This window comes from Podarcis filfolensis (genome assembly GCF_964270895.1).
Source record: "Podarcis filfolensis genome assembly, chromosome: 14".
In the NCBI taxonomy this organism is placed as follows: domain Eukaryota; kingdom Metazoa; phylum Chordata; class Lepidosauria; order Squamata; family Lacertidae; genus Podarcis; species Podarcis filfolensis.
The window spans coordinates 49,494,640-49,511,047 of record NC_139616.1 but is presented as its reverse complement, the minus strand read 5'-3'; the positions used below and the strand labels follow the sequence as shown (position 1 = coordinate 49,511,047).

Here is a 16,408-nt window from a genome sequence, read left to right as displayed (position 1 = left end):
AGAATGTGGAATATTGGCTGCTTTCTTATTCTTTGCTTTGTCATTGACATGGATCAAAATCCACAGGTCACCATTAATGTATGTGTTGAAATGAAATAGATGAAAATTGCCCATCTCTGTTTAGAGTTGAATGAAAATGCACGTGTGTGGCTAAAGTGAGCTAAGGAGTTATTAATCTGGGCAGAGTTACACCTGTGCCAGTCCAGTTTTTAACCATGGGAAAGTAAGCTTATTTCTCTCTCCTCTTATGTGAGAACTCCCTCTCTCTTCTATTTTTTGAGCTTAGCTCTGCTTAGAATTGTATATGTACCAGACTTCTTGCTGATTGTGCAATGCTGTAAATTACAGTTTGCAAACCTGGTTAGAAGGGTCACTGAAGCTGACCTTGGTAATTGCAATGTATTAAAATGACATCTAGAACAACAGGTGTTGAACCTATGGTATGTGGACTCAGTATGTCCACACTGGCCACCTCAGAACAAATTCAGCTCAACTCAAACCTAGCCATTTGCACATATTGCTGTCTTAGAATATATACTAATAAGTAAAGAGGGGAGGTGTAGAGTTGGAGGAACAAGGAACTCAGCAAGATATGCACACCCTGCCAACTGCACAGACTTGTTTTTAGATATTGCTCCCCAGCCTTCAGGGTTAAAAACTTTCCTTTAAAAATACCAGGAATCCACATTTTCTGTTGTACAGACAATATAAACCTGAATATTACAAGCAGGTTCTAGGCTATTGGTTTTGACAATTATACTGTAATGCTTCTGAAGAGATGCATTATTCGTTAGGTTCATTTTAAAAAGCTCTACTGCTGTACACAACCAATTCTTTATAGCATGAGCTTTCATTGCCAAGAACCTCCTTTATCAGATGTTCTTCTCTACAAACTAATACAATAATAAACATGTTAGTTTTTATGGTGTTACAGAAGTTGGTTTTCTTCTTCTTTGCCACAGTATTACTAGTATGGTTGTGGTAATGCTCACAGTGTTCTTGAATGTTACACAGCCCTTGAAAAACAAGCCCCTACTTGGAAATAAGGATATAAATTTGCTCTGAAAAATGTGTTCATAATCATATTGTGGGCAAATTGTATCTGAAACCAAGCAATCACAATAAGCTGCAAGGTGGGTGGGTGGGTGGGTGGTTGGCTGCTGTGCTAAAGGAGCTTATAAATGGGAAGAAGACCTTATGAAGGACTGGCATAAACTAGAAATAATACTCAGCTTTTTAAAACCCAGCAACATAGTTTAGCTGTAAGAAATAAGAGGATGAGGACTGAACAGTTGAAGAGGAAACAGGGAAAAGGTAAAATGAAAGAAGGTGCATTCATGCTCAGATACAGCAGTGGACTGAAGGGTAGCTTTAAATGAGTGGGTTTAGAAACCCTTCAGTAGGACAAGGAGGGAGAAGTTGTCATCCTGGAGTTAATGAAGGCAGTACCCTTTGGTACAGGCACATCGTGATCTTCTCACATCACCTTGTATTATTGTCTGCTTGTGACTTAGGCACAGAAATGTGAGGAGCTGTGGATGTGGCACTGAATTTCTGCTGCTAACATGCAAGTGGATAGTATAGTATCATTCCACAAGACAATTTGTGTTATAGAAGTCATGTGCAAGAGCATTATCAGGTTGTGAGCTATTGTATTGGTATTATAAAAGCAAAAATTGTGTATTCTGACTTGGTGTGATGTAGTGTTTGCCTTTTAAGACTGTCCTTATGACAATGAACATTGGAGTTCTGTAGTTTCATTTGATTTTTATTATCAGAATTGTTATTTTTTATAAGACCACTGGCTCAAGTGGCAAGTGGGATACATTTTTCAGTTGCTCTTAGAACATACAAGTATGTGCTGACTAATGGGATTTGGATGTGTTCACTGTCCTAAGCGAACATGTAACTGAGCATTTATTGTTATTTTTTAATGGCTCTTTTTAAAAGAAAAGAAAAAACCTATGTGGTTCTGTTGCTGACACTCTGCATTTTTACTGAATTCACTGAACTATTAATCAATATTGTCCCTAACATTAAACCCTAGAAGAGAACCTGTGAAGTATTTCACTTTAGCAAGCAGTACAGTAGCATTTAGGCCTTCTAGGGAAATTTCATTTTCATTTACCTCATTAAGATTAATTACACAATTATTTATTGTGATATTTTAATGACTATTTGTGTAAAGAAGATAGGTGTTTGTATTATGCTCTTCAGGGTTTGAAAACAGTTGCTGTTTCTGCTATAAAAATGCAGCCTTTTTGAATTGAATGGCCATCTGTCATTGTCAAAGAAAATATTGCTGTTCTAGTACTTTCACAGATTTTATATGTGCTTCCATTTGACAGCCAAGAAGAGGGTTTGTAATCTTGAGGTTAGGAAAAGTGATGAAATGTGTATCCATATAGAGAAAACATAACTTAAAAGTGAGTGGATGGATTGATTTAAATCACTAAGAAGAAAAACCCCAGTTTAAATCCAGTTGCCCACTTATAAATTCATACTTCCCTAACAAGCATATGTTTTGCCTGGTTACTGTAACAATTAGACTGTATTAGTTTTTAGCCAAATAGAGCCATTATGTAACCCTTCAGCAAAATTCTTATGCACTATAGAATTATGTTTGCTTACAGATAAGGTGTATGCACAAGTAAGAATGCTTACTTGAAAGCTAAGTTTTGAATCCTGTGCATCCTTATTTGGCAACCAGTCCCACCAAACAAATTGGAACTCCCTTCCAGGGAAATATGCATAAAATAGGGCTGTAACATGTCTTAGGTGTTAAATACAGATTATAGAAATGCATTCATACACCAAGGGTAATACTTGTTGTAGAAGGGAGTGGTGATGGATATGGAACAAAACAGTGTTATTCCACTTTATAGTAAATTAATGTCCATACTACGTATAGTTTCAGAATTGAACACAACACAGAGCTCAGGTAACTGGGCGCAAAACAGAAATGCAAGATAATTTGCGTGAACTCAATGGATGATCCTGGTGAGATATAAGATATCGCCACCTGAATTCTAGTGCTTAAAATGACTTGCTAATTGATGCACAGTATCAAACCATAATATATGAACTCTTGTACTGTACTTGTACCCTTGTAATGACTAGTAGCACCTTAGAGACCAACTAAGTTTGTTCTTGGTAATTTTTTATTTTTTATTTTTTTAATATATTTCGACTGTTTCATGCCAACACGGCTACCTACCTAAATCTGTTTTCTTCCTCATTCTTTCTCTTCAAAGAAAAGCACTATTTCATGAAGGGATCATAAATTCAGTTTCTTGACATTATAAATTTGAATTTAAGTTCATATTAAACCAGGTTTCTTTTTAGAAGAGAAACATATTAAGCTAAGCTTAAAAATTAAATCAAATTCAATTTTTTATGTTACCATTTTAGAACATCATTTTTTATCACGAGTAACCAATTATTGAAACCTTCCCTATTTCTTAGGTGTTAAATACAGATTATAGAAATGCATTCATACGCCAAGGTAATACTTGCAATTGGTAAACAATGGCAATACTTGCATATCATTTAGATTATTTTTGTTTTTGAAACTCTTCTGGTATCATCCTGTCTTTTTAAAATCTTTCTATTACAGAGAAGACACACAGTTAACAAAATGCTGAATGTAAGCCCCTAATCCAAAATTTACTTTTCCATTTAGCGCAGGCAATGGTTTAGAGTCGTAGCTTTTCCTAGCATTTTATGTGGCAGGCTTCCCAAACATCAGTTCTGCTTTGGCTTAAGTAAATAGTCATTGGTTAATGATGGTTTTGCTTGTTAACCAAGGCTAAGCTTCAGGGCAGTGTTTTATGAGAAGCGCTAGTGTTGGGAATACACAGACTCTATTAGTTCAGTATATCCACCTGGAATAGAAAAGTATATAAAACACCTAAATTAGCACATCTGACAATCACATGACTCATGCAGTACTATTGTATAAATGGTTAGTTGGAAGTAAATCCCTCTATGTTCAATGGACCTTACTCTCCAGTGCAGTTTTAAAGTTGACTTTAATTTAACTTGCTAGATCAAAGTCATCAGCAAATGCAGCCTTTGGACTAACAAAAGTCAGCTGCTGTTGCTTTGGTGGTCAGCTGGCAGTGTGTAACCTTAGGAGCTGAAATCTGGTTTATTTCCATATGGGTTTATCATCATGTGTGTACTGTTCTTGGTAAGGACTGCACTGTTCCTCTGAAATGCCTGAACTTGTAGAGCCATAAATTTCAACAAGAATTGCCACAGTCTGAAGAATTCCTCAACTACTTCTGCATACCCAAGAGCCAAGACAATCCTTCTCTATTTTCCTTAGTAGCCCCTTTCTTTCCACCACCAGCCTATCCTGCATAATAGTTAGCTTTGAATAATTTCAGTAATTTCCAAAGTGGTTTGTCATGAAACATGAGGAACTTCCCTTCTGAAGAGGAAACAGTCAAACCTCACTGTGTGAACATGAGTCGTTATTATTATTATTACTATTCTATTAAAACACAAAATGCATTATGACATATGCTAATGAATACAATCACCATTTAGTAGTAAATAATTCTTTCTTCATAGTAAAATAGCGATTTGTATAAAACATAGTTCTTAGCATTCATAGTACTGTAAGAGTTAACTATTGTTACAAAACACTCCTTGAAGATACACAATGGGTCTTGATGTCTTCCAGATGAACTCTTGCTTTTAAAGAATTGGCTCTTTCCTTGGTAGAGCGATGGTTGTGAGGTGATGCTTAATAATGCTTTCCTCTGATGTTCTGGGATAGAGGCTAGGCTGGAAAACCTGTAAGATCCTGACTTGTTCCTTGCATCCTTTCTTTAAAAAAGATGCTACCTTGGCAGGTACAGTCTTCTAGTAATCTGGTAATGAGGTTGATGTTTTTGTTTGCAGGTTACAGCTCTCTTAGTTAACTAGAATTGATATTTTAATTGCAATTTTATTAAAGAAAGGGGGGACAAAAGAAGAAAAAACAGCTCACATTCACAATACAACAAACATCAATACATCCATCTTAATCTATACTTGCAGATTGATATATGTCCAAATAGGTATCCCAATGTTAATGTTTGTAGAAAAGTTTCCCACCCCTGCTGCCAGGTGTTTGTAAGAGTAAGAAGTGTAACTCTAACCTGGGAAAGTTTAATATGCTTTGGAAGCTAAATATTCAGTGTTTTCTCTCTCTTAAAGTAAGGCATTTCTAAGGTCTTTTCTAGTCCTGCAATTTCAGTCTGAACACTTTAACAACTATTGCACAAATTCTGTGTTGGATCTATTCAGTTGTAATACAATGTAATATTGATTATAATCCTTATCATGGATGTTTGGGGCACTCCCAATAAGTAGCTCTAATCAGTTTGCATCTCCCAGAGTCCAACCATCATTTTTTTGTTTGCATTAAGACAACTCTCAAAATCCCTTCTCCCTTTCATTGGATTTACTTGGAGACAGAGAGTCGTATTATAGTTTACAGACATAACTGCAGTTACAAATACAAAGATTGGGTTGTTAAGTTCCTGTAGGCTAAGTAAAGGGCATTGTATTTTGTTCATGTGTTTAGTCTTTTAACTCTGTATACAAATCTTGATGTTTACACTACTCACCTGGGGAATAGCAGCATTTGAATGAATGATGAAATATATGGAAATATTTAAGATTCTTTGCTTTGATTTTGTGTTTGCAAGACTCATAAAGGCCAGATTATGTATGTTTGAAGTGTGTTGGATAGGTTTCCTCAGGCAGCAAAATGGAACCATTTTAGTTACTTTTCTCCCATGCCAATAAGGTTAAGAATTTCTACTGGCCTCCTAAAAATCATAGTAGAACATGCATCCTGGATGCTGCGATATGACAATCTTTTCATTAATGGTATTAATGCATCCAGGCTGCTGCCCAGCACTAAATATAGGGTTTGTAATATATAAACACTATATTCTCCCGTGTTCCAAATCTCTAGGCTCTTCTTCCCATAATCTTGTCAAATGTGATGCAAATGTTTAGGAGAAACTGTTAGCATATTTTAAAAGGTCTGTATTTTTAAAATATTCATGTTATTTACTTAATATTTAGTGCTGAAGTTGGTGGTGACTTTGGAGCTCAGGAGTAGCACATGAAATAATCTGCCATGAGGGTATTATGCCGATAAAATGCATGTTTTTAGAGAAGCAGTTGGGTGGGTTTTTTCTATAATACCTGCAGTTGGCATCTGTCTTGAGAGATAATGGAAGAGTGTGCCATCAGGGGTAAAGTAAAACCATTGAAATGTTACAGCACCTGCTGCAGCTGTAGAGACCAATATAGATGGGACATTCTTTATTGCAGCTGGGGCAGATTAAGGTACAGTAGAACCTCTACTTACAACCGCCTCAGGTTACAAACGCTTCAGGTTACTCCGCTAACCTGGAAGAGTTACTTCAAGTTGAGAACTTTGCCCCAGGATGAGAACAAAAATCATGTGCTGGTGGCGTAGCAGCAGCAAGAGGCCCCATTAGCGAAAGCACGCCTCTAGTTAAGAACAGTTTCAGGGTAAGAATGGACCTCCAGAACGAATTAAGTTCGTATCCAGTTTCATTGGTACAGATGCACCATGGGATTCCTTCACTCCTCCCAATGGTCATTTCTCCACTGGTCATTGCTGTGGATACACAACCTGACTGACTTGTCTCCAGGCACTGTGGTTGTCTGCAATGGACTCCCACATGGCGGGATTAATGTTGCCAGCCTTCATGTCAAGTTTGCAGACATCTTCTTAATACAAAGTTTGCGGATGTTTTCTTAATACCTAGTTACTAGTTCTTTTTTCTGCCTATTCCAAAGGTCAGGTTGAGTTATGGAATCTTACCCTATTTTTAATCCCCATAATGGCTCTGAAGCATGAGTCAGAGAAAGTGGTTTGCTTTTAAATGAGCAGAAATTCTAACTAAAATTGGTCACTGTACACATATAGCAGTTTACTGTATTTATTATTATTTACTAAAAAAAATTGCTGCTGTTCAATCAAGGATCACATCCAAGGATATTTACAATATAAAAACACAAAAATGTATACACAGCATAGTAACAAACACACACACCCTAGTTTAAAATACTGTTGATTGTTTAATTAGCCAAAGGCCTGAGACAGAAGGAATGTTTGCCTGGAGCCTAAAGATATGTAACAAAGGCATCAGGCAAGCATTCCAAAAATGGGGAGCCACGACAGAAAAGGCCCGTTCTCGTGTTGTCACTCTTCAGACCTTTTGTGGAGGTTCAGGCAGCCAAAGTTGTTGAGCTTCTTTGAGGGGAGCCAGTGATCTACCATTCACCTTAAACTGGATTTGCTTGTCATTCACTTTTTGGTACATGACCATAAACACTACAGAGTATGCATCAACAGAAGAACAACTTATTATATATATTTCTATATCCTGCCTTTCTGTCTGATAGCAGACCGACCCCAAGACAACTTACAGTAAGGGAAAAATAAATAAATAATATTTTTTTTTAAAGACACTGATGTTATAGGCAGCAGAATGAGAAACGTTAGCCACTATCCAGTCCTTATGTTTATGTGAATGTGATTGTTAATCTACTGTATATTTGGAAAGTGGTTTGTATGTCTGTCTGTTCTATACATTTGGACACCTCAGGAGATACCTTTGCCAAACACAGCATTAGGGTTTTTTAGGTGGGGGCAGCAGTCTTCAGTGATGTTTGGATGCCATTTTGAATCAAGTTGGCAGACCAAAACATAACACTAGATTGTCTTTCCCCAGTTTTTGGCATAACAGGTCCAAAGTCACAGATTCCACTTTTTAAAATTTTAATACAAAAGCTTTATTTTTGTTTCTATAAATACCTGGACAGCGCTGGGCACTCCCCACTAGTACTATATCAAACTTTTAAATCTGCCAGTACAGATTTGTGTGGGCAAGTTGTGAACAAGTTGACAGAATACTAGCAGTGGTTGCTCAGGAAAGCTTTGATTTAGGGACTAGGATTAGTTTTGTGTGAAATGTAAGGCAACAGGTAGGTGTTGAATGCACGTCATCCTCTTGTTCTGTGTACACATTCATAAAATTTAGGAATTGCTGATTAATGGATACTGGATTTAAATCCCCAAAGTAATATTGTAACTCTTAGAAGCACTATTTATAGCATTGTACTTAAATAAGTCAAAATACCATTATTCCCTATTGGTCGTAAAATGACTACCTGGGAGTTATACTTCTCTTTGCCACTTATTGGAAATAATTTTGAAGAGGGGTGAAATAAAAAAGAGCAGCCATTCCATGAGAACAAGCACCACAGAAGAAGAGAACGAGTATGGTTCTGATAGGAAACTATTATGATCTCATTCCCCAGTGTAGGAAATCTTTCAGGCAAGGGCTGCAGCTGTGCAATGGTAACCATTTGAAAGCTGCTGGAGAGAAACAAGACTGCATCTAGATGAGTTTAAAGAACTTTAGAACACTGGAGCCTTAGCAGGTGAAAGGTCAGAGCTAGCTTGTATGGGCAGGGATGACGCATACATATTTGCAACCCAATTTAAGAGGCGAGTGGAAGATAATAGGCTGTAGCAAGCACAATATGGCTACAATATTAATAGCTTTCTTGCAATTGTTCTATTGTTTTACATACCATTCTACAAACTGGATACAAATGTACGTAATGCAAAATGTCTTCAGATACTCATTTGTACTGTTCATTAACGTTGTAGCAAAGAATGCTCTGGAAGAGTAAAATGGGAGTTTCATAGCTTGATTAGCCTTTTAACATTTGTTTTAAATCTCTTTCATTCTGGTAATGCATCTTACCCATAATAGAAACTTCTATGCGGTGGGCATTGGGATAAGGTTTAACTCCTTAAAATGACCTCACAATTTAAAATTGCTTTTTGTCTGTATCATTTCACCTTTGATTTATTCTTAAATGGAAAACCCCAGCTAAAGCAGTAAACATTGTTGTTGGCAAACCAAATACTTGAGAATGGGAGCAGGTTTTTAAAACTCTTAGTTGCAGTTCAGTGAAAAAGAATGTTAACTGCATTCCTTGAGTTCATAGCTTCCTTTTTACAGGCTTTTAATAATTGTACTATGCTTTGTGTTGAATGCATGCTCTTTGAACAGTTTATCTGAAGGATTAAATTGTATGGAGATGAAGTAATAGTCATTCAGGGTGGCTCAGTGTTTACATTAGAGAAACTGCATTAGAAAGAGTCCAACCTGATAATGGATAGTTGAAAAATTTTAATTAGCTGCCCTTTTGCTGGAATACTGGAGAAGCTGCAACTCTCCTACATTGCTAAATCTAGCAGCCTTGAACCTGCTTCTTCATGATATTTTACTGGTAAATCTTGCACTGAAGCTTGTTTCTTATCCTTGATCTTCAGCATTAAAGTTCTTGGGTGTACTCCTTAACTGTAGGAATGAATCCTGAGGTTGATGCTTGGCGGGTGGGATAAAAGAGCTCCTGAATAAGTATCATCATGTAAAATTTTAAAAAGCAAATATGGGTAGGGCAATGCTTACTGTTATAATCCTTGTGTGGTTCCAGCAGACAAGCCTACATTTTTGAAAATGACATTAGTCATAATGAACAGAAGTTGCAACTAAGGATTCTATAGTTGGGCTTCCTTTGTCTCCCTGCTTTCCAAAAGCAAAGAAATTGGGAGAAAATTAATACCTGTGAAGCTTGGATAAAAAGAAAATATTTAGTTAAAGCTTTCTAATCAGCCCCCTTATTCAATCTTCTTTAGAAGATTGAAGTCTGGTATGGATGTTTGAAATCTGAGGTTAAATGTGCTTAATGCAAGTCTTCTACAGATAGAAGGCAACAAAACAAATTTTGATGTTAACTGATCATATCAACTCAGATCTGTGATAAGTACAGTGCTCTTTGACTAAGGGTCCATAATGAAAGTATTTTTAAGGAATTGCACAGTATGAAAGAATTGCATTGTTTCTAGGGGATACTAAATGAGGATGCTTTGCCTCTGCATACAAAATCGTTCATTGCATGTTCTAGCAAGTTGACAGTATTCCTCATGGTTTTTATTTTCATGGCTTGATCTATTACAAGGAGAAATAGATTGGTTTTGGGACTTGTGAACTCTTACTGCTTGGAATGCTATTACTGTATGTGATCCAAATACATTTTATTGGGGGTTGCATTTACGGTAACTAGTAAAGAAGAAAAACTTATTGAAGTGACTGGTCAGAAATCACATAACTGCACACCGCTAGAAGATTCCATAATTCAGACCTTTCCTGAAGCTTGCCAGAACACCACATAGGCCTCTTCCCTCTATCCTCAGCAAAAGCTAAGGTCTTGGTTAGAGTCCTGACTCAAGAGTTCGTGTAACCAATGTAAGGGGCCGTTTATTTTTCACAAAATTCTGGCACCTAATGTGAGTATGCACAGAGTTTTTCCTTTTTAGGGATGCCAATAGTTGAAAAATGGCTAGTAAGACAGGCTAGGGTGTGTAGATAAACTGGAAAAGAGGGTAGAAGCTGAAGGTGAAGCAGATAGAGATGCTTCTAAATGTTCCTGACTCCTCCTGCAAGATGAGCAGGTAAGGAGCCCTCACTTCTGCCATTACTATTAGCTAATGCCATGATACAGCACAAAGACAGACTGCCACTTACATAAAGGTGTTTTAACTTCATCTCATATTTTATCACAGCCAGATATATACATTAAAAAATTGATTGGTTTTAAGTGTCATTTCAATTCTTCATTTTATAGAGTTCTTTCCTTCAATGTAATAGTTTTTTCTTTGGTCACTAAGTGTATTTATCTGTTCCTCTAGGGCTGCAGGGTTCTAGTCGATGCACGGGACAAACTAGGGATCCCTTGGCAGTATACAGAGAATGAGAAGCATGGAATGTTTCTAATGGCCTTTGAAAATAAAGCTGGGGTGCCCATTGAGCCTTCTACGTTCCAGTTGTATGTACCTGCCCTGACTTGCCTGTGGAAGGATGCTGGGATCAAGGAGGCGTTTAGCCGTCGAAGTGAATATCAGCTGGTGAGTATGCCAAACAGAACTTTGTTACTAGTTCATGGTGAAAGTGGGCTAGAGTATTATTGCCACCATCCATTTTCAACTCTCAGCTCCACCCAACATGACAATTGATATGGATTCATTTGTATCATATAGCATGAGCATAATTTGGCCATAAAGCAGTGGTAGTAGCCTAGTGAGTATCTTTAGTTTTAGAGGGCTTTCTAGAATTTTATGTAGCAAATATTCAGTAGAATGGTAGGTCTGACTCAGAGCAAGTTTTAAGTTTATCTAAAGCAGTGGTTTTCAAACTTTTTTCTCTGCACCACACTTTCAGAATAAAAATTTGCTCACACCACACCATTTTTTAAATAAGAAATACATTGGAAAACAAAAAGAAACAACACCTAACAGTGGTTGATTTAGAACATAGAACACAACTACTTCATAATATGATCATGGGACATCCAGAAACTATAAAACTATGTAGCCACATAAGAACAGGAATCATTCTCAAAATATAATATTGTCTGTCACTGAATCTTCCCACCACACATGCCATCCTCTCCTGCCACAGGAGTTTTAGTTACTCTGCCAAAGATGACACAGACCTGACAATGTAGCTGATATACACAATGAAGCTTTTGTCACCCTTTTAAGAACCACTGGTCTAAAGGTAAGAATTGAAGCACAGGTTATTTAACCAAAGGCATAGTTCACACATCCCAGTAAGCTCTAGTTAATAGTTTACTGTGGTCACAGCTTTATGGTCTGTTTCACTGTTCTCCCCTAGCAGGAGGATGAGACAAATGCAATCTCTGGCTTTGTGTTGTGTCTCATCCATGGATTCTGGTTTGTTTGGCTCACAACAAACTACAGTTTGTAGCCAAGGTTTGCTCTTGGCTTACTGGTTGGGGCTTTTTGGAGTGAAGCAAAGTGCAATCCCTTGTTCTAATATAATGCTAAATTGGGGGTTGTGAACTTGTGTGTGCTAATGATAGGGAAACAAACAGCTCAGGAGGCACATCATGGCAGCCATGAATTATGGTTTACTGTGACTTGTGAATTGAGGCAAAGTGCGAAGTTTCATTAACAGCATCAAGTTTATGGTGACAGTCCATTGCTCTCTCAGAACCTCCTCCTAATCCAAACTGGGAAGTATCCTGGCAATAATATGAATTAGTATGACTTTATTGAATTGAATTAATGGTTTTGATGAATTTGTAGTTTTCCTTATATGCTATTGTGTTTGATATAGTGATTGCAATATTTGTTGTTTTTTAATGCTACTGTGATTATTGTGAGCTACTTTGAGCTCAACGTTTTTGTTGTTGGAAAACCAGGATGCAAATATTAAACAAATCAAATTGCCTAATGGAAAGAGTCTAGGACCACAGGAGCGCTGTCTAAGCACTTGAGGCACTCTACTTTTATAGACAGTGCATCAAGTTTCTGGCTGTGAATCCTTGCATGGGACCTTGAGCCTTTAGCACTGTGTGGGTGGATTGTACAATAGCGGTATTTTCTCTGCTTCCCTCTTTCTCCCTTAAAGCACACTAAGTAGCTTCCTCCCATCTGTGTCTCATGGTAAGTCCCACTGTCTGTATTATGGAAGCAAGTCTTTGGTGACAAAAGCTTCATTGTATATATCAGCTACATTGTCAGGTCTGTGTCATCTTTGGCAGAGTAACTACAGAATAAGAATTCTTTGATAATTGGTATGTGGCTCCCCCCCCCCTTGGATATGAAAGGAATATATTGCTTTCTCTGGAGATCCTGTAATTTCTGCTTTCTTTGGCATTTTTTGTATCAACCCAAATGGTAGAGGCTTAGGAGTAGAGGGTTTGTAAGAAGTTGGGACCAAATTTCATGTTTGTTAGTACTGCTAATAGTTACCGGTATTTCCATTCTAAGCAATCAAAAGCTTTGAGGATGTCTAGGGACGTAATTGTCAGTGGGAGTTTAGTTGCCTTGCTGTGTTCAATCAGATTCAGTAGTTCCTGATGGGATCTGTTATATTGCGACCAGGGATGAAGCCAGTCTGGTCTGGGGCTAATAATTTGTGTAGGAAAAATTTTAGGTGGTTAGTCAAGATTGATGTGAATATCTTGTAGTCTTGGTTTATTAATGAGATTGGGTGGTATGATTCTACTTTGTCTTTGAGTGGTTTTGGGATAGAGACTATCTTGGAGGAGGTCCAGGTTTTAGGAATGGGGCCCCCTTTTATGATGTCATTGAATAGGCGGGTGATGTAGGGCATTAGGGGTTCTTTGAATTTCTTGTAGAATTCTGCTGTAAAGCCGTCTGGGCCTGGGGCTTTGTGTGGTTTCAGGTTTTTGAGGACCGTATCTATTTCTTCCAGGGTGATAGGACTGTCCATTAATTCCTGTTCCTCATCTTGTAGGTGTTTTCTGGTATAGTAGGTCATTTCCCTATTGTGCAGATAAATGAGAGCATTAGTGCATGAACACAACTCTGCTTCCCTAAAAAGTGGTATTGTTCAGGCTGGCAAGAAAGCAGTTTATAAACCACCTCAGTAATATTTTCTGGGACAAGTGTGACGTTTATTCAAGGGGGGGGTCATAGTTAGTTGTTGAAGTGTAGCAGTGGGGGGAGAGATGGGTTGGGGGAGAGAGACCCAAGCCTTAAAAAACGCTTCGACATCAGCATCAACTGTTCAGCTCCCCAGGCAGTCAAAATCTACAAATTTTTCACTCTGTTGAGTCCCAGACTTCTAACTCCAGTAACCAAACCAGGGAAACCTTCTTATCTAAACTATGAAGAGCCACTGTTCTGTTGAAGGTGACAGAAGATGGACCACTGATGTGAATCGGTGCATGTGAAACTTCAGTCTTTTTCAGTTAAAGGGAAAAAAGGCTTTATGTGAAAATGTCTGTAGTCACAAGTTTCACAACTAAAAAATCTACAGCTATGAATCCATTTTTTCACCTAGACTGTGTATTATAAAAGGAAGATAATTTCTTTTTTCTAGTTGGCAGTTATGTTTAAAGAAAAGAGGCTGTGTGAAGTAGCTGACTTGACTATTTGTTTTAATGTGTGTCTCTCTCTCCTCCTTCCATAAAAAAAAAGTTTCCGGAAACAATCTTCAAGGTGTTCTTTTTGAGAATATGGAAAGTGTTGCTTTGAGTAGTAATTTACTGACACCTTTCAAATGTTTTCTCTGTTTCAAACATTGACTTCTGCAGTTCAGACTATGGCAGACTTGTGCTTCATTTGGCTTGACTCCTGAACAAACTTCAGGCATGTGTCCTGAGAGGGTAACTTGCCCTACCACATCACTAAAAGAAGCTGCTTAACTGAGCTCTATTTATTCATTTAAGTCAGGCAAAAAAGCTTAGAAAACGTCTACCAGGAAGAAATGGTTTTTAATAGATTGCCATTGCTTTACGTAACATGTTTTGTGCTGGAATGCTAATGATTTGCATCCCTCTTCAGTAACGCTAACAGTAGCATCCCAGTCCAAGGAATGCTGCAGCTTGGGTGCTGATGTTTTGCCAGTCTTCAGTGCCATTTTTTAAAGGGACATCTTGCGTTGCATTGTCTGGACAGCTGTATTATTTTGATGGGCGAGTATTTTCCTGCTGCAAGTCTCTATGCTGCAAAACAATGTAGCCTTCAAGCCTGTGAGCCTTCAAGCTTGTCTAGCTCCCAGTATTCCAGCTGAGGTGGCCTCTCACTTCCACAGTGGAGGACTTTCTTGCTTATAGGGGAAAGGGGAAGGCAGAGCAGCCTGAAGAGCTGCCAATCATATATATATATTTGGGGGGGGATCCCCTTTGTGTGGCTTATTCTCGTTTTTTCATTGTGCAGTTTTACCTGATGCTTATTATTTTAAAAACTATTTGTATGTGAAACATTCTGGGAGGTTCACCTGAAAACAATATGTTAGTTAATGAATAAACAATAAACAAACAAACATTGCAACTGTCTTCACATCATGACCCTCAATATATTTTTCTTGGTAGGTCATCCTCAGTTCATACCCCATTAGTTTGCATGCGGTTAAAGTTTTCCTCCCATGTGCATCACTTCACACATTCTTACATTGCATAGTCTTTGCCATTTTAATGCTCTTTCATCCGGTTTGAAGGATATTTTTGGAGCTCCTTGCCATCGCTTTGTGTTTTCACTGCTCTGAACAATCTGATGTCATCAGCTAACTTGCTGATCACACTGATCACTTGCAAGTTCGGGTCATTTATGAATAAATTTAAAAGCATCAGGCCCAATATCATTCATTGGAAGATCCCATATATATATATATATATATATATATATATATATATATATATGTGTGTGTGTGTGTGTGTGTGTGTGTGTGTGTGTGTGTAAATATATATATATATGTATGTATATGTGTGTATATATATGTGTGTGTGTGTGTGTGTGTATGTATATATATATATATATATATATGTATGTATGTATGTATGTATAAACATGGTCCAAAAAGAACTCCCTTAAAAGAATCAAGTCTTTTTGTCTTAAGACAGTCTTTAAAAGAATCTTAAAAAAAAAGTCCAGTAGCACCTTAAAGACCAACTAAGTATAAGCTTTCTAGGTATGAGCTTTCATGTGTATACACACTTCTTCAGAATACTGTTTCTTCATATACTGTTTCATTAACTTGATTGTGGTGTTTTTAACTGTCACCTAGAGACATTTGCCTAGAGTGGCAAATGGAATAATAGGATATATTTCTTATCCTATGACTAGTTCTGATATATTGTGATTTTTGAATCACTATAGTCCAGTGCAGTACCATATTTCTGATGTTCATTGCATCTCTTGTTGAACAGTCTCTTCTGAGACATTCCAGTTACCTGTATATCTGTGAGACAGGCAAATGAGCTTTGATCTTAGTAGATATATATGTGTGTGTTTTCTGTGTAGCTAAGATGTGGTCTGTTCAGCTCCTGCCATTGCTGATGGAAAAGGTTTAGTTTACTGGTTTTAGCACTTCTACTGAAACAGCAACCTCTCAGCAACCTTTTAAATCTCTGATATAGATCCATTGGAGAACCTGCAAGAAGAGGCTTTTGTTGGATGCTTTACTTTTAGTTCAACTTAGAGAAATGGGTTCATGGGTTTATCAGCCAAAATGTCCCCTTCTTTATTTTGAAAGTATCTCAACTGAATAAAAATGTTAAAATGCTGAGAAATAACTAATTCCAGAGGATTATCTCTTTTCCCACAAGAACCGCAATTATCAAGCTTATTTTTACCTTTGATTTCTAGGCACACCTTATGCATCAAGGTTGGCTACACTATGTGTTAACATTGTGACAGCTTATCTTACTTATGGCTTGGCTGCTCAAAATACTACTTCAGAGCTATAAGTAGTAGAAGTCTAAAATGAATTTTAAAGCATTATTATTATTATTATTT

General features: G+C 37.4%; 1 protein-coding gene across 7 annotated transcripts in view; it reads left to right on the top strand.

Annotated features, from left to right (window-relative positions):
* GNA12 (G protein subunit alpha 12) overlaps positions 1 to 16,408 on the top strand; it is a 34,611-nt gene that overhangs the window by 3,438 nt on the left and 14,765 nt on the right. For all 7 annotated transcript variants that reach the window (XM_083584583.1, XM_083584582.1, XM_083584584.1 and 4 more), the window contains one exon: positions 10,808 to 11,023. In XM_083584583.1, coding sequence (XP_083440709.1) covers positions 10,808 to 11,023 — 216 coding nt within the window. The remainder of the gene's footprint in view (positions 1 to 10,807; positions 11,024 to 16,408) is intronic.